This window comes from Theropithecus gelada, chromosome 17 (assembly GCF_003255815.1).
Source record: "Theropithecus gelada isolate Dixy chromosome 17, Tgel_1.0, whole genome shotgun sequence".
NCBI classification, from domain to species: domain Eukaryota; kingdom Metazoa; phylum Chordata; class Mammalia; order Primates; family Cercopithecidae; genus Theropithecus; species Theropithecus gelada.
Genome location: NC_037685.1, coordinates 19,521,354 through 19,539,789, shown reverse-complemented (window position 1 = coordinate 19,539,789; position 18,436 = coordinate 19,521,354). Strand labels below are relative to the sequence as shown.

Here is an 18,436-nt window from a genome sequence, read left to right as displayed (position 1 = left end):
CCCCCCTTAAAAATGAAATTCTAATAAACGGAAAAACTACAAGTCGACACAATCAAAAGCCAATCCCAGCAAGAGCAGAAGGTACTTGAAACTCGAATCTGCATTCCGCTCCTCCCGTACAAGGCTCGGAGGTGGGGGAGGCGGTTTGTGCTAGTGCCTGGTGTATAATCGGGTTAATCCAGTAGACAAAGAATAAACCAATAGCCCTCCCACCTCACTTCCCGCTCCCCTTCCCCTCCCCCTTCTTCTCCCCCCGCCCCAGCCCCCGTCACCCCCTCCGCAAAGGGGAACAGAAAAGGGGAGAGGTAGACTTGAAATGGATTCCGGATAAAGTCTTAAAACCTGCAACTTGTTTTTCATGCTAACACTGCGTGGCCTGGATTAGTCTTAAATGTTCATTCCCCTTTCCTGGTGGCAAGGAGAAAGTTCCCTAAGTCAGCTCGAGCCTCTGGCTCGTCCTCATTGCCTCTGGGGAAACCTTAAGGTCAGTGTTTCCTTGAAACTAGATAAACTGACCCTGCAGTGCCCAGCCCGGCCCCGCGGGCGCCCCGCGTGACGGCGCCCGAGCTGCAGGACCGGCCTGGGGACGCGCGGGGCGGCGCGGTTGCCCTTTTGAATGCCTCCTGCGGCTCGGAGCGCTGGCGGGCGCTGGAGTGTGAGTGAATGTAGCCCCGCGGAGCCAATGAGCTGGGACCGGATGCGATATATCCTCTGGGACAACAACTGCTCTGTTCCGCCTCGGATCCACATGACGCCATTTACTGCTGCCGCGGCCGCCGCAGAGCTCCCTGCCTCCTCCGGAAAGGCGAGGGCGCAGGCCAACGGCGAGCCCCCCCCGGGCGGGCCCCAGACCCTCCTCCTCCTCCTCCTCCTCCTCCTCTTCCTCCTCCTCCTCCTCCTCCGCACCCACCGCCCCCGCCTCGGCCTCGCTGCCTCGCCTCCACAACGCCCAGTCTGCACCGCCGAGAGCTGCGCGCCGCAGCGCTAGCGGAGGAGAGGGGCCGGCGGAGCGCGCAGCGCCCAGGCCCCCGCGCCCGCCCGGCCCGGCCCGCGCCCCCGCGCAGCCTCGGCTACGACGCGGCTGCGGCCGCACCACTTGGCGATCTGGCTTTAGGTTCTTCGTAAGGCCGTTTTCTTTTCCCATTCGCTCATCTGCCAGGAAACGGGACTTGCCGTTGGCGCTTCGGCCTCTTGTTCATTGAGAAAAAAGAGGAAATACTCCGCGTGCGCTTCTAGAAGGGGGGTCGTCTCCAGCCCCGCACCCCAGAGTGTTCATCAGCGGGGAATTTGGCTCCGAATTCTCCTCCTTTTTTCTCCCGCCGATTGCTCGGAAGTTGGACTGAAGCAGAGGTTGGAAAGAAAGGGAAAAAAGTTTGCATCGAGATTGGATTTATTTGCACATCGCAGAAAGAAGAGAATCCAAGGGAGAGGGGTTGGTGCAAAGCCGCGATCACGGTGAGGCACGTTTGGCTCTTCCCTTCCTGGCGCCGTGGCCGGCGCGTTGTGGGCAACATGGAGTAGGTGCAGCCGGACCAGGAGTTGGGTCCGTCTCTCCCCGAGCCTCCCCTTCTCAAATCCCGCAGGGTCTTCGCGAGGATCCGGGGCGCTCCCCGCGAACCTGCCTTGCCCGGGGCTCGGGCTCGGCCTGCCTCTGCGGGGACTTCTGTATGCACCCGGTGCAGTGTCCCCGGCAGGCGACCCCGCGCGCCCGCGCTCTAGGGGGTTGGGACAGAGGACAGCTCGCAGCCTGCTCACAGCCGTGCACTGGCCGCGAATTCGGCGCTGAGAGCGAGAGAGGGAGAGAAAGACACTTTGTATTTTCCAGGTCGCCTTTGCAGGCGCCCGCATTTCTAACCTGTTCCTCCTCTTGGTGGAAGGCAAAGTCCGGAGAGAGGCTGTCCCTAGGCGGGGCGCTGGTGGGGCTGGGGGACACGGGTTGCTCGCCTCGGGGGCAGGAGACCCCCAGGGTGAGAAAAAGGCAGGGTGCCGGGTGGAGGGAGTCCCCGCCTCTGCTCCGTGTGGACGGTCTAGCCCGGAGCGGGTGGGAGCGTCGCCCTGCCTGGCGCCGGGTCTCTGTGGTTCGGAAGTGCAGCTCTCTCTCTTTTCCGTTCTTCGTGGTCAGTCTAGGTCACACTTATTTTATTTTTGGAAGCTCAGGCTGACCCAGCGCAGGAAGAAAGTCATCAAGCGGTCGCGATCATTTTCCATTACCTGAAAGTAGGTGGCAAAAGAGGCAGTTTTTTATTTCCTTTTGTTGTTGTTGTTGCTGTGTTTTAATTTGGATTCTTGTGTGTTTTTTACAAAGCAGTTTCTGTGTCCGTTTGCCCCACCCTAGAGCTGAAGTTCTTTTCCCCTAATCCTCAGTCTGATCACACACTGTTCTTAATGGGGGTTTCAAAGCACTTTCAAAGGGGAGGGGGGACTGGGAAAGAGAAGAGGGGCGGAGGTGGGGAGTCCAGCTTCGAAGAAGGAGGCCAGGGATCGGATCGGCAGAAATCACTTAAAAAATAAAATTAAAAAGGCCCATTTTCTTTCAAAGATGCTACTTTGACTGCAAGCAAATCTGCACCAAAAGTTTACAGCTCCGGGAGCTGGGTTCTGCGCGCCCGGAGTGAGCAGTGGGGCCCTGGAAAATGCCCTTTTTAAAAAAAAAAAAAAAACAAATTTTTTTTTTCATTTTAAGAAATATGATTTTTTTTTTTTTTTTTTTTTTTTTTGGTCTCTCTCGACCCAAAAGGAGATAGGCGTGTGCAGATTACAGGCAATGCCCCCTTCGGTCAGTGCAGCGTGGAGTCGCTGTGTGTGCGTGGGTTGGACTTGTGCGTCCTGGCTGCGTGTCTCAGGCAGGGCTTTCGTGCTCGCCGTGTCAGGGTGGCAAACCTGTGCCGGATGTCCGAGGGGCTTTGCAGAAAGCCTAGCAGTGGGCAGCGTAACCTGTGCCTCGGGGCGGAGTGGCTCCTTGGGGCTGCAAGGCAGTTCCCTTGAGTTGGGGGAGATCTTAACTGGGGAGAGGGAGGCGGGGGACGTGTGCTCCTGCATTTCGTGACACGTCCCCTTCGGAGGCGCCCGCGGCCCCCGCCTGTCTATGAGTCTTGTCTGTGAGTCTTGGGATCGTAAGCAGGGGGGCAGCCTGGCCCATGGACAGCGTCAGTCCGCCTGGAGAAACGTACCCTGGGGATCGACTGTGTCCCACCTGCTGGGGACGGTGTTGGGGCACAGAGAGGCGATGAACTAAGTGAAAGCAAAGGGCAGCGTTGTCTTCTGCCATTCTTTTGGAGGTGAGGAGATCCGGTTTCCAGCGCTGCCTTGCTCCGAATTGGGAGACGTTTGTCACCTGCCTTGTTCGCTGTGGCCTCTATTCTAAAGAGCGGAGGTTGGATAAAGGTCCGCTTTGCCTGTTTTATGCTTTTTATTGCCGTATAGGCTTGGGAAATTGGGTGATCGTTTTGAAATTGAAGAAGGACTATAGTTTAAGGAATTCCTTGACAGAATGCTAGATATGAAATGTGACATTTGAATTTTTAAAACACTTTTCTGGTTATCATTTCGTTTGTGTTCTCAATTAATTTTTTGAAAACAGAAAATTAGTTGAGCTTTTGACATGCTTCATTTCTAAAACAGGGAGAACAACCTTTTAGCAGCAGAATCTAAGGTGGTGTTCTAGGCTATCAGACTGTAAAATACTTAATTCTTAAGTTGTTGAGAAGTTGAAAATAAATGCTTGTCTTCTGGTTGTGTAAGTTTGCTTTAATGTGTTTCTGGCACCTAATAGGATTTGATTTGCTTTTAGTTCTATAACTTTGTGCTACTATACAATTAATTAAAAATGGCATGATTGTTATAAAATTTTTAACTGTTTTGGGTATTTACTTTTTTGCATGCCCTATTAATTCTACCGGGTTTGAAAAAGTTACAGAATACTGGATACGTCACAGTTAAAGTGTTTGATGTAAAAGTAAAAACTAAGAACCAGAAAGAATCTTAAGGCAAAAATGGCCGTGACAAATGGAAACCTATTTCAAATTTTGAAAAGATTTTCAACTTTTGAAAACGTTGGTAGCAGTGTTATATTCCAGCGATACTTTCTTGCGGTTTTTACATTGAACCTGAGCCTTACAAATTGTATGTTTCTTTGAATAAGGAGTTCTTACTTAAGTGACTCAAAGATCAGCTTTGTGTTGTTGTACATCACGGGATTGCAGAATTGTCAGTAGCCAGTCGTAATTTTTACTTTTGGGTACAGGCGTTGTTGATCATATGGCTAATACCTCCCCACTGCCATTCCATTTCAAATCCTGTTTCTCTAGGGAAAGTGGGAAGTGAGGAGTCAATTCAGGTGGGTGGAGAGTGGGAAGTATCTTAGAGTATCAACCGTTCTTTCCTCTTGGCTTCCTCAGGAGTTCAGATGTGTTCTAAGCCTGCTGGAGTGACCACACTTCCAAGACCTGATGGAGGCCAGAGCTCAGAGTGGCAACGGGTCACAGCCCTTGCTGCAGACGCCCCGTGACGGTGGCAGACAGCGTGGGGAGCCCGACCCCAGAGACGCCCTCACCCAGCAGGTACATGTCTTGTCTCTGGATCAGATCAGAGCCATCCGAAACACCAATGAGTACACAGAGGGGCCTACTGTCGTCCCAAGACCTGGGCTCAAGCCTGCTTCTCGCCCCTCCACTCAGCACAAACACGAGAGACTCCACGGGCTGCCCGAGCACCGCCAGCCTCCTAGGCTCCAGCACTCGCAGGTCCATTCTTCTGCACGAGCCCCTCTGTCCAGATCCATAAGCACGGTCAGCTCAGGGTCGCGGAGCAGTACGAGGACAAGTACCAGCAGCAGCTCCTCTGAACAGAGACTGCTAGGATCATCCTTTTCCTCCGGGCCTGTTGCTGATGGGATAATCCGGGTGCAACCCAAATCTGAGCTCAAGCCAGGTGAGCTTAAGCCACTGAGCAAGGAAGATTTGGGCCTGCATGCCTACAGGTGTGAGGACTGTGGCAAGTGCAAATGTAAGGAGTGCACCTACCCAAGGCCTCTGCCATCAGACTGGATCTGCGACAAGCAGTGCCTTTGCTCGGCCCAGAACGTGATTGACTATGGGACTTGTGTATGCTGTGTGAAAGGTCTCTTCTATCACTGTTCTAATGATGATGAGGACAACTGTGCTGACAACCCATGTTCTTGCAGCCAGTCTCACTGTTGTACACGATGGTCGGCCATGGGTGTCATGTCCCTCTTTTTGCCTTGTTTATGGTGTTACCTTCCAGCCAAGGGTTGCCTTAAATTGTGCCAGGGGTGTTATGACCGGGTTAACAGGCCTGGATGCCGTTGTAAAAACTCAAACACAGTTTGCTGCAAAGTTCCCACTGTCCCCCCCCAGGAACTTTGAAAAACCAACATAGCATCATTAATCAGGAATATTACAGTAATGAGGATTTTTTCTTTCTTTTTTTAACACACATATGCAACCAACTAAACAGTTATAACCTTGGCACTGTTAATAGAGAGTTGGGATAGTCTTTGCTGTTTGCAGTGAAATGCTTTTTGTCCATGTGCCATTTTAACTGATATGCTTGTTAGAACTCAGCTAATGGAGCTCAAAGTATGAGATACAGAACTTGATGACCCATGTATTGCATAAGCTAAAGCAACACAGACACTCCTAGGCAAAGTTTTTGTTTGTGAATAGTACTTGCAAAACTTGTAAATTAGCAGATGACTTTTTTCCATTGTTTTCTCCAGAGAGAATGTGCTATATTTTTGTATATACAATAATATTTGCAACTGTGAAAAACAAGTTGTGCTATACTACATGGCACAGTCACAAAATATTATACTAATATGTTGTACATTCGGAAGAATGTGAATCAATCAGTATGTTTTTAGATTGTATTTTGCCTTACAGAAAGCCTTTATTGTAAGACTCTGATTTCCCTTTGGACTTCATGTATATTGTACAGTTACAGTAAAATTCAACCTTTATTTTCTAATTTTTTCAACATATTGTTTAGTGTAAAGAATATTTATTTGAAGTTTTATTATTTTATAAAAAAGAATATTTATTTTAAGAGGCATCTTACAAATTTTGCCCCTTTTATGAGGATGTGATAGTTGCTGCAAATGAGGGGTTACAGATGCATATGTCCAATATAAAATAGAAAATATATTAACGTTTGAAATTAAACTGAGCTGTTTTGTCTTCTTTTATCTTTGGTTTCTTTCAAGTGTGAGAAACTGCATTTTATGTTAAGGGTAACGTTTTAATGAAATAGTTAACCACTTTTCTGTAGAATTATTTTGTGATTGCTGCTTTAAAGTAAGCTGGATTTGATGACTTTCAGAGACAATTGTAGCAATCAACAGAACTAACAACATTTGACTTAATATCTATACTTATAAGAGAGCTTATTTTAGCTATGTAATTGTTCTTGTTCTTCTCCCCCCCGCCCTTTTTTTTATTTTTATATTTGCAGATTATCTGACTTTTGTTTATTTTGCAGAAGTTTTTTTTTTTTTTTTTTTTTAAATCTTTGAACTGATTTATTCAGGAGACTTTCCTTAAAAATTAACAGTTAGGTGTTTTCTTTATATACAGTATCAAGGATTAATTCCATGAGGATAATTCAAGACTAGTGAAATGAGTTTAGCTCAACAAACATTTATTGAATGTCACCTGTGTCTCAGACATGCAGTATCCACAGATCAGTTCTTACAATTAAGGTCAAAAATATTTTCTTGACTTAGCTGATCGTGGCAGTGTTTTTTCCAGTCTACGTAATTTTTGACTCTGAAACATCACCATTTTACCAAATTCCTTATGTTAGAAAAGACATGAAAAAAAGAACTTGCTTTGATTCTGGTATTTGGTATCATAAAATTTGATCTGATATTGGTCTTACTCAAGCCAAAGAAGGCCAGTTTAGGGCCCTGACTTACTCAATCAGATTATTCAGAAAATTGTTAAATTTTGCTCTGGGAAAAAGATGCAGCATGAGAGTCAGTGTACTTGGAGTTGTCTTTTAGAAGCAAAGGTACAGCAAGCTGCTGCAAGCCCATCTTGATAAATACTAGGTTTTAAGTCACTTGATTAGTCACTTTGTGGCTGATGATTTTTTTTTCCCAAAAGTGCAAACTTTTGCTGCCAAGAGTCACCGGAAGTCTAGAAAATAATTTACCTGTCATTATTGTTTAATCTCTTGTTTCCTGTTCTGAGGCTCCTTCTTATTAGGTTAAGTCTTAGTACAGGTTGTCTTCTGTTTTGTTTTTTAAAATTGGCTTTCAAGGAACTATGTAGCCTCCTACACTAAGACATTGCTCTAAGGACCTTCAGTTTCCTCTGACCTCCTCTAAGAAACATAGGATTAATTTAGAAATGATCTGAGCTTCAACTTTGAGTTACTGAATGTTTCGATTCTAACACTTTTAAAACTTCACCCTGGTGATCTAAGGAAGAATTCGATTGCTGGAAAATAGGGTAGGGTTTCTTATTCATTATATAGTTTTCAAGATTTGTAAAGCACAAAAAGTTTGACTGATTAGCTTTGTTCATCAAAAACTGCCATGTGCATTGATTGACAGAGCTCTTTTTGGTATAGAAATTGTGAGTTAAATATATATATATTTTTTTCACCGCATAAGTGGCTTTGAAAGTATTCTTACGCAAATTGCATCAGATGCCATTGAGTGTTTATTGAAAAAGTAAGAACCTCTTCCCATAGTTACTGAGTCAGAATCTGATGGTGTGGCCTAGGAGTTAGCATTTTTAATCATTCTACAAGTGATTATGTGCAGTATGGCAACTACTGACCTAGCAATTGCTTTCTAATTCAGTTTTTTAATGGGCTCTGATCTTAAGTATAACTCATTGGTTCGAATATAGAGCATAAAGTGATAGTCAACTGAAATTGGAAGAGGATTTGAATTAAGTATATTAAGTCCTATGAAATAATTTGTTTAAAGATATATAAGAAAATGGGAGGCCAGGCATGGTGGCTCACGCCTGTAATCCCAACACTTTGGGAGACTGAGGCAAGTGGATCACTTGAGGTCAGGTGTTGCGGGAAGTCAGGGACCCTGAACGGATATTGGTGGGACCCACCCCCGATAGTCAGGAGTTTGAGACCAGTCTGGCCAACATGGTGAAACCCCGCCTCTAAAAATACAAAAATTAGTGGGCGTGGTGGCAGGCACCTATAATCCTAGCTACTTGAGAGGCTGAGGCAGGAGAATTGTTTGAACCTGGGAGGTGGAGGTTGAAGTGAGCCAAGATCGTGTCACTGCACTCCAGCCTGGAGGACAGAGTAAGACTGTCTCCCAAAAAAAAAGAAAATTGGATTTCTCAAGAAGCTTCCAACTAACCTGTTAAATGTTGGCTTTATCTATATACCAGCATAGAATTAATTTTCAAAATTTGGAAGATTAAATACTTATATCTAAATAGATTAAAAACAACTGGCACTCACTCACTGCATTAAAAATAATCTCTTTTTTTTATTTTCATTTTTTGAGACAAAGTCTTGCTCTGTCACCCAGGCTGGAGTGCAGTGGTGCGATCTCAACTCACTGCAACCTCTGCGTCCTGGGTTCAAGAGAGTCCCCTGCTTCATTTCAGCTTCCTGAGTAGCTGGGATTCAGGCATGCACCAGCAGGCCCCGCTAATTTTTGTATTTTCTGTAGAGACAGGGTTTCACTATGTTGGTCAGGCTGGTCTCGAACACCCGACCTCAGGTGATCTGCCCACCTCAGCCTCCCAAAGTGCTGGGATTACAGGTGTGAGCCACCGCACCCGGCAATTTTATTTTTTATGTTATAATTTTTTGAGGTGGAATTTCGCTGTGTCGCCCAGACTGGAGTGCAGTGGTGGGATCTTGGCTCACTGCAACCTCTGCCTCCCAGGTTCAAGCCATTCTGCCTCAGCCTCCCAAGTAAGTGGGACTACAGGGACGCGCCACCACACCTAGCTAATTTTTGTATGTTTATTAGAGGTTGGGTTTCGCCATGTTGACCAAGCTGGTCTCGAACTCCTGACCTCAGGTGATCCATCACATTTGGCCAAAAATAATTTTTTTAATGTTGCAAATGATCTCACTTGGGAAAAAATATGGAGGAATAACCTCAATTTCTTAATCTCTATTTTAAGTTCATGAAAAATTATAACATGATAAATTTGTAATCCAATGGCCATTATTTTGATGTGATAGAGTAGAAGTATGATGATAATGCAAACATAACTGCTAAGCATTTAGGGGAATTTTAATACATTTTTGTGGTTTCTTGCTTTTTAATTTTTTTTTAAACCTGTGGATGCTCTATATTTGAGATTCATTTAAGAATGACAACTTGATTGTTGTTACTTAAAACATTCATTTATGTGTTTTGAGGAGGAGATTTTAAGGCCCTGCCAAATTTCTGCCATGTTGTAGCTTGCTCTGGGGATTGTCTGTGAGAGAAGAAAGCCAAAACCCAGGCAAGTAATCCCAACCAAACTTTTTGCATAACTTCTTTCTTCAGTATACTTCTGTCTCAAGGACTACTTGACTCCAGGATATGTAAGTTAAGGTACTGATGATGTCAGATAAATGAATTTGCTCTTGCACAGTGCTGCAAGGTATTTGATACGCAGTTGATGGGTTTGATGTAATTTATTAACTTTTAAGCATTTAGGTCAAAATTTTCAAAGGTTTAACGGTTTTAGAGTTTCACTTGAAGTCATACTCACAATTGGGCATTTGTCTTCCTCTCCTAAATGTGCACAAGGACCAAGGTAAAAACACAGAAGTTTCAACTTTGAAAATGGGCTTAGTTGTACAGATCAAAAACAGGTCTGTCAACTTATGGAGAATATTTTACATTATTTTCACAAAGAAAACATATAATAGTAGGTTATTAACTAGTCACATCATTATTGTTATTGTATCAGTATCCAGTCTCTGGTTTGCAATATCCGTTAAGACAAAAGTCATGTTAATTTCTATTTTAATTTGGTCTAATGCTTCACTTCTTTATGGCATACTAAGGGTGGGTCTCCATTGAGTGAAGTCCAGATTAGAATTTTAACAAGGCCTGTCCGATTTGACCTAAAACTGATCATCAGAGTCAAGCTATACATCTGGAGTATTTCATCATGGGTTTGGCCATTCACAAGAGGATAAGAGTCAGATTGTATATGTCTTATACTGTAGATTTTATTTGTATGCCACACTGCCATTCCCCTTTCACCACAAGAGACAGCTGTGAATAATGAGAGGCAAAATGTGAATACCACTGATGATACTGCATCTCTGGTCAAAATTTAACTTAACACTTTCATTTAATTTACAATCAAAGAAAAAAGGGAGATAGAAATGTAGCAAAAGAGGAACAAATTAACATGTAAACTTTTTTCCATGCCTAGCAAATGTTTTACATTTTTATTAGTGCATTTTGAGTGACTTAAATAATTTTTAACAGTCAATCTTATTAGGCAACTCATACTTTTTTTTTTTTTTTTTAATAAACTATTAGAGGAGATTAGAAAGAAGCCTTGGCCTCTGGCTTGGCTAGATGAGGCATGTAAGGCTTCAGCATCACTTACGAATTTATTTCTCAAAACAGTTGCTAATACACAGAGAAGAATAAATAATTTGACTTTATGAGCCACCGCACCCAGTCACTATGTTTATTCTAATATTCTTAATTATTCTTATTATTAAGTCAAATTAAGTCTTGGAAGAAAATTTGGGTACCGAACTATAAATTTGGCATTTCAACTTAGTTTTTGGATGCCTACTGCTTACAAATTACAGGGCTAGTTGATCTAATGCAAAAGGAAAGTGGCAGCAACTCTAATGCAAGATAGGACTTACAACAGAAGTACAAGCAAAATGCTGTAAGTACAGAAATTGAGGGAAACATTGATGCAGTCTCATTAGTTGATTTGATCACCATGTCTTTGCAATGGTTTCAGATTAATCTTAAATATCCCAAGAATTTTTGCTAAGACAGTTACAACAGAATTAGCATCACTCATTAAATAAAAGTATGCTCACCATCCTCATATCTACTTACTAAAATGAATTGTAGAGGTGTTTAATGAATATGTGAACAACTGTATGTTGCTATGTTCATTCTTTTTTTTTTTTTTTTTTTGAGATGGAGTTTCGCTCTTGTAGGCTAGGCTGGAGTGTAGGGGCATGATCTCAGCTTACCGCAACCTCCACCTCCTGGGTTCAAGTGATTCTCCCGCCTTAGCCTCTTGAGTAGCTGGGATCACAGGCATGCACCACCATGCCTGGCTAATTTTGTATTTTTAGTAGAGACGGGGTTTCTCCATATTGGTCAGGCTGGTCTGGAACTCCTGACCTCAGGTGATCTGCCGCCTTGTCTTCCCAAAGTGTTGGGATTACAGGGGTGAGCCACCACGCCCAGTCACTATGTTTATTCTTAATTTTGAGATTCATGACTCACTAAAACCTTCCCTTAAAAAAATATAAATAAATAAATACTTTTTCAAGATGTAGAACTAAGAAACAAGTTGAAAAGATCTGTCTATTCTTGTTCTTCCAGTTCTTGTTGGAATTTACCTTTTGTCATTAACCATAATTTTAGCTTGCTTCTGTACCTAGAGAAGGATGAATTGGAAATAAGAGCAAAACAAAAAATAATAAGGGCAAAACAAAAAAAGAAAAAAAGAAAAGTGTAAATGATATTGTGAAAAGAAGTGATTGAGCTTTGGAGCAATTCTGCCCTTGCCAAAAAACACCAGAGACCTGGCTGCTCAGGTTCACATGGCTCTCAAAACTTATGTGACCCTCTCCAGTTCCTAGGCCAATGCAACTTTCATTTTTGGAATGGGTTTTGCTCCAAATAACATCTAGTTAATTGACTTGCATCAATAGTGTTTCCAGTCAAGCAGGGTTCCAATAAATATCATGCTTGTATCATCTCTCATTTCTCCAGATTCTTAATAGGCATAGTGCACCCATTCTGGCCTCAAACACAGATTTCCTCCTCCAAAGTAGCCATAAAATAGCCAACATATATCTGTAGCTACTCACACTAGAAGGCTGCTCTGGAGATTCCTATTAGAAAGTCATCTTTATAAGTTCAGAACAGCATTTAAGTTTGCATATCTGGGCTGGGTGCGGTGGCTAACACCTGTAATCCCAGCACTTTGGGAGGCCAAGGCCGGCGGATCACAAGGTCAGGAGGTTGAGACCAGTCTGGCCAACATAGTGAAACCCTGTCTCTACTAAAAATACAAATAATTAGCCGGGTATAGTGGTGTGCACCTGTAATCCCAACTATTCGGGAGGCTGAGGCAGGAAAATCGTGTTAACCTGGGAGGCGGAGGTTGCAATGAGCCGAGATCGTGCCATTGCACTCCAGCCCGGGCGACAGTGCAAGACTGTCACAAACACACACACACACAAAGTTTGCATATCTAATGGCCACTGTGAACATTATAAAATGTAGTGACCAAGCAGCCTAGCATGTATCAAGCAATAGCACATAGAAAGCCTTTGGATAAATTTCGTACCTGCTCTGTTGGCAAAGCTAATGGCTAGGATGCCCCAAGAGATGTTTGCTTCTGACCCATGACTCTGGTAGTGAGTAACTGACTCCAGGAACATGAGCAACCACACAATCAACATTTGCATTTAGGTCTGGATGTCACCTGGACTCTGACCTACACGATTAGGATACAGCTTAATTGATTTAGTTTTGTTTGAACTGGAAGTGTAAGCTTACACGTGAAAAATTTTTCTATCAGAAGAATGATCAATATCTGTAAAGTGTCTATATATGTCCAACATGCCTACTTTCCTCTAATGCTTTAAGTTCATTAGCCTTGGAGAGAAGCCCCTGTGCAAATGCCCTTCTCTGTTACTTGTTAGCTAATACTTAAGAGGCTGAAGTGGGAGGATCACCTGAGCCCAGGAATTTGAGGTTATGGTGAGTATAAGACAGAAAAGACCCCCTCTTTGAAAAAGGAAAAAAAAAAAAAAAAAAGAAACCTGCCACAGAGAAAGCTGAGAGAGTAGTGAGGAGAATGTAATATATTCATATATCCTTCCAATACATGGCAAGAAAGGCTGTCGACTGTGTGAGAGAGAAAGAGGTCAAAGGACAGGTAGAGATGACTGTGACCATAACTTTGGAATTTCCATTCTAAGTGCTAAGCCTCTAAAATTCTATGAGACAAAGGGGCTAGGCATGGTGGTTCACGCCTGAAATCCCAGGCTGAAGTGGGTGAATCACAAGGTCAGGAGTTCAAGATCAGCCTGGCCAACATGATGAAACCCCATGCCTAGTGTGGTGGCACATGCCTATAATCCCAGCTACTTGGGAGGCTGAGGCAGGAGAATCGTTTGAACCTGGGAGGTGGAGGTTGCAGTGAGCCAAGATCATGCCATTGCACTCCAGCCTGGGCAACAAGAGCAAAACTCCGTCTCAAAAAAAGAAAGAAAAGAAAAATGACCTGTATCTGTAAAATATCAATATATGTCCAATACCACTACTTTCCTATAGTGCTTTAAGTTCATTAGCCTTGGTGACAAGCCCCTGTACAAACGTCCTTCTCTGTTACTTATTAGCTGTGCGGCCAAAGGCAAGTTACTCAACTTTCTCAAGCCTGATGTCTTCAATTGAGAGATAATAGTTCCTGCTTGAAAGCTTACTGTGAAGGGTGAAGAGATGTGCATGAAATATTAGCCTTTGTGATTGGTACAAAGTAAGCACTAAAGAAATAGTAACTCTAACTTCTTATTTCAGTTGAATTCCACCCCCTAGCAGTTCCCCATCTGCAGATGAAGGCAGACATCATCTGCGTTCCTGGAAGTTGTCTGTAGGATAACTACATACATATTTACTATAGAGTATAAGAAACATGATAAAAGACTTAAAATACATATGAAGGAGAAGTGACTGACTATCTTGGGTGTGGTAAGTGGGATCAGGGAAGTTTCTTAGGGTAATGTCACAAAGGGACTTGGATGATTTTCCAAAAATGAAGTGGTAGGTAGGAGTCCACAGACATCCAAGCGTGGATGAGAAAGGAATTTGGTCTTGTTAAAAAAGAAAAAAAGTGATATGAAGCTAAAAGAATTAATAAATTTCAGATCAATGTTTATTTATAAGAGATTTAAGTTTCGAAATAATGGCTTCTAGTAATTGCACACACACACACATATATAAAGAGATGTGCATTTTTAGAGTTTGTTGATGTTATAAATGTTGTTTATTGATGTTTCTTTTTGTTGTTGTTGTTGTTGAGATGGAGTCTCACTCTGTCGCCCAGGTTGGAGTGCAGTGGCGCAATCTCTGGCTCACTGCAAACTGTGCTTCCTGGGTTCATGCCATTCTCCTGCCTCAGCCTCCCGGGTAGCTGGGACTACAGGCGCCCACCACCACGCCTGGCTAATTTTTTTGTATGTTTAGTAGAGACGGAGTTTCACCGTGTTAGCCAGGATGGTCTCAATCTCCTGACCTCATGATCCGCCCGCCTCAGCCTCCCAAAGTGCTGGGATGACAGCCATGAGCCACCGTGCCCGGCCTTTTCCTTTTTGGGGGGGGGGGGGCTTTGAGACAGAGTCTCACTTTGTCACTAGGCTGGAGTGCACTGGTGCGATCTTGGCTCACTGCAACCTCTGCCTCCCGGGTTCAAGCTATTCTCCTGCCTCAGCCTCCCGAGTAACTGGGACTACAAGCATGTGCCACCTCACCCAGCTAAGTTTTGTATTTTTAGAGACAGGGTTTCACCATGTTGGCCAGGATGGTTTCGATCTCTTGACTTTGTGATCCACCCGCCTCAGCCTCCCAAAGTGCTAGGATTACAGGCGTGAGCCACAGCGCCTGGCCTGATATTTCTTACTGGACATAAATTTGTTTTGAATAGCAGAACTTAGTCAACTGTCCCATAAAATTCACAAAACCCCTTTGTTCCCTAAAAAACACACAAAATGGGCTGGGCGTAACGGCTCATGCTTGTAATCCCAGCACTTTGGGAGGCCAAGGCAGGAAGATCACTTGAGCCCAGGAGTTCAAAACCAGCCTGGGCAACATAGTGAGACTCACTCAGTCGCTATAAAAAAATAATAATAATAAATAAATAAATAAACACCAAATGAAAACCCTACTTTTAGAATGGTCCACTAAGTAAAATTATTAGTCTACCCTAGTTTTAATTAATCTGTGGTGTATATATATAACATATATTTTTTTTTTCTTTTTTTTTTTTTTTGAGGCAGAGTCTCACTCTGTCACCTAGGCTGGAGTGCAGTGGCGTGATCTTGGCTCATTGCAACCTCTGCCTCCTAGGTTCAAGCGATTCTACTGTCTCTGCCTCCTGAGTGGCTGGGACTACAGGTGTGTGCCACCAGGCCCAGGTAATTTTTGTATTTCTAGTAGAGATGGGGTTTCACCATGTTGACCAGGATGATCTCAAACTCCTGATCTCGTGATCCGCCCGCCTTGGCCTCCCAAAGTGCTGGGATTACAGGCATGAGCTACCACGCCTGGCCAATTTCCAATTTGTGATGTATATATTCTCATTTATTTTAAGTTATTTGAAAACTTTCAGAGCAAACATGAGTATAAACCTTTTTTTTTTTTTTTTTGAAATGGAGTCTTGCCCTGTCACCCAGGCTGCAGTGCAGTGGCACAATCTCAACTCACTGCAACCTCCACCTCCTGGGTTCAAGCAATTCTCCTGCCTCAGCCTCCCAAGTAGCTGGGATTACAGGTGTGCACCACCATGCCTGGCTAATTTTTTGTATCTTTAGTAGAGCTGGAGTTTCACCATGTTGGCCAGGCTGGTCTTGAACTCCTGACCTCATGATCCGCCCACCTCAACCTCTCAAAGTTCTGGGATTACAGGTGTGAGCCACCGCACCCAGATGAATGTAAACCATTATAAGTAACAATCAATTTTTAAAAGTTGTATTATTGATTAAAGTTATATTCAGAAGCCCTTTGTTTCCTTTCCTCACTCATCTTTGATTGTTAATAGATGCTAACTTGTTATTTTCTGCCCACTCACCTAAGTAATTGACTTTAAAATACGCTTCTATTGAAAAAAAGACATAGGTAATTCCTTAAGCAATGCAATGAAATTTTTTATATGACAAGTAATTCTAAATTGGATTATCCATTAATAAGATAGAAGTCTAAAAAGAAATGTGTGTGGACCTATTACTGTTGAATATTACAATCATCTTAGTCCATTTTCTGTTACTATAACAGAATACCTAAGACTGGGCAATTCAGCTGGGTGCAGTGGCTCACGCCTCTAATCCCAGCACTTTGGGAGGCCCAGGTGGGTGAATCATCCGCGGTTGGGAATTCGAGACTAGCCTGGCCAACATGGCGAAACCGATCTCTACTAAAAATACAAAAGTTAGCTGGGCATGGTCTGTAATTGCAGCTACTCAGGAGGCTGAGGCAGGAGAATCGTTTGGGCCCAAGAGGTGGAGGTTGCAGGGAGCTGATATCGCGTCATTGCACTCCAGCCTGGGCAATAAGAGTGAGACTCTGTCTCCAAAAAATTAATTAATTAAATACATAAAATAAAATACCTTAAAATGTAAATGTATATGCCCAAAGTCAAGAATATTTAATATTAGGTTATTTGACTTAAATTTAATAGTAAGAAAACAAATATCTGTTATTGGAGAAAGGATTGCAATCCAATTTTTCTTGCAAAAATACAACTAAACTCTTTATCGGACCTAAGAAAGGGAGAGGCCCCACAGTAGATGAATAGATGAGAGAAATTTCAAGTCAATGATAAGCTGGCATGACCAATTTATGTATCTCAAATGGCTAACATTGAGATTTTGTCATGAATTTATCAGCAATACTTTTATTTTCTTCGTAGTTCAAAAATAATGTAGTTTCTTATAATCTGTTGCATCTTAAATGTGCAGAAATACATAGTCACTTTGGATATTCAGAGAAAGGGATGATGATGGTCAACCTGGATACTGAGGACAGACAAAATTTTGTCTGGGTCTTAAAAAATAGGTAGCGAGGAGGTGTTCTGGAAAGCCAAAAGTCAGGATCGAGCAAAATCCTGTTCAGGAGACAGTGAATGGACCAGGCTGGCAGAAGTGCACATTCATGTAAAAGTGAAATGAAAAAGAAGATTAGGGTGGACAGTGGCTCACGCCTGTAATCCCAGTACTTTGGGAGGCCAAGGCAGACTGACTGCTTGAGCTCAGGAGTTCGAAACCCCGTCTCTATGGGGGAAACAAAAAAAAAAAATGTAGCTGGGCCTGGTGGCACGTGCCTGTAATCCCAGCTACTCTGGAGGCTGATGGTGGGAGAATTGCTTGAGCCCCGGAGGCAGAGGTTGCAGTGAGCCGAGATCGTGCCACAAAAAAAAAAAAAAAAAAAAGAAAGAAAAAGTTTTAAGATTGTAAAGATAGGACGCGTGCGGTGGCTCAAGCCTGTAATCTCAGCAGCAGTTTGGGAGGCTGAGGCGGGTGGATCACCCGAGGTCAGGAGTTTGAGACCAGCCTGGCCAACATGGTGAAACCTCGTCTCTACTAAAAATACAAAAATTAGCTGGATGTAGTAGTGAGTGCCTGTAATAGCAGCTACTCAGGAGGCCAAGGCAGGAGAATTGCTTGAACCTGGGAGGCGGAGGTTGCAGTGAGCTGAAATCATGCCCTTGCACTCCAGCCTGTGTAACAAGAGCGAAACTCCATCTCAAAAAAAAAACAAAAAACAAAAAACAAACAAACAAAAAAACTGTGAAGATAGGTTTGGTCTCAATTCTTTACTATTATTTATTTATTTATTTATTTTATTTTTAAAATTTTTTTAGACAAAGTCTTGGTCTGTTGCCCAGGCTGGACTGCAGTGCAGTAGCACGATCTCAGCTCACTGCAACTTCTGCCTTCTGGGTTCAAGCAATTCTCATGGTTTGGCCTCAATTCTAAGGAGCCTGAAAGTCAAACTAAAGAACCTGGACTTCATCCTAATGCATCTCCCCAAATCTATTTTTGGCCCTTCCATAACATTTTTCAATCAGTTTGTGAGAGGGATGTTTTAAGAGTATATTCTAAGAATTTAGACCTTTGAAAAGAATGTATTTGATGACTTCCTTTTGCTCTTTGAATAAAGTTCCAGTTCTTTCAAGGTCCATAAAGATCCGGTTCTTCCCTATGCCAATAACTATCCTCCTGCCAGCCTTACACGCTCACCACAGCTGCTCTGCCTTCTGTCTCATTTCTTAGCTTCAAGTCTCATCCCTTTCCTCCACGTGTCCTTCCCAATACTGTTGTCTTTACCTGGAAACTCCCCTTCCTTAACCCTCATCCCACATCCATTCACCTGATAAACTTTTAGTCTTCCTTTAAAACTCAGTAAAGGCTGGGCGTGGTGGCTCACGCCTATCATCCCAGCACTTTGGGAGGCCGAGGTGGGCGGATCACCTGAGGTCAGGAGTTTGAGACCAGC

General features: G+C 43.4%; 1 protein-coding gene across 4 annotated transcripts; it reads left to right on the top strand.

Moving 5' to 3' along the window:
• Positions 1-289: 289 nt before the first annotated feature.
• SPRY2 (sprouty RTK signaling antagonist 2) lies at positions 290-6,179 on the top strand. Of its 4 annotated transcripts, none has more exons than XM_025364843.1 (2): positions 290-1,455; positions 4,398-6,179. In XM_025364843.1, exon 2 carries the CDS (start codon positions 4,449-4,451, stop codon positions 5,382-5,384), a length of 936 nt encoding a protein of 311 aa, XP_025220628.1. In that variant the 5' UTR covers positions 290-1,455; positions 4,398-4,448; the 3' UTR covers positions 5,385-6,179. The 4 variants fall into 4 exon arrangements, with proteins under 4 accessions (XP_025220628.1, XP_025220631.1, XP_025220630.1 ...); XM_025364846.1 differs by lacking the exon at positions 290-1,455 and adding an exon at positions 1,965-2,217; XM_025364845.1 differs by lacking the exon at positions 290-1,455 and adding an exon at positions 2,354-3,278.
• The last annotated feature ends 12,257 nt before the right edge of the window (positions 6,180-18,436 follow it).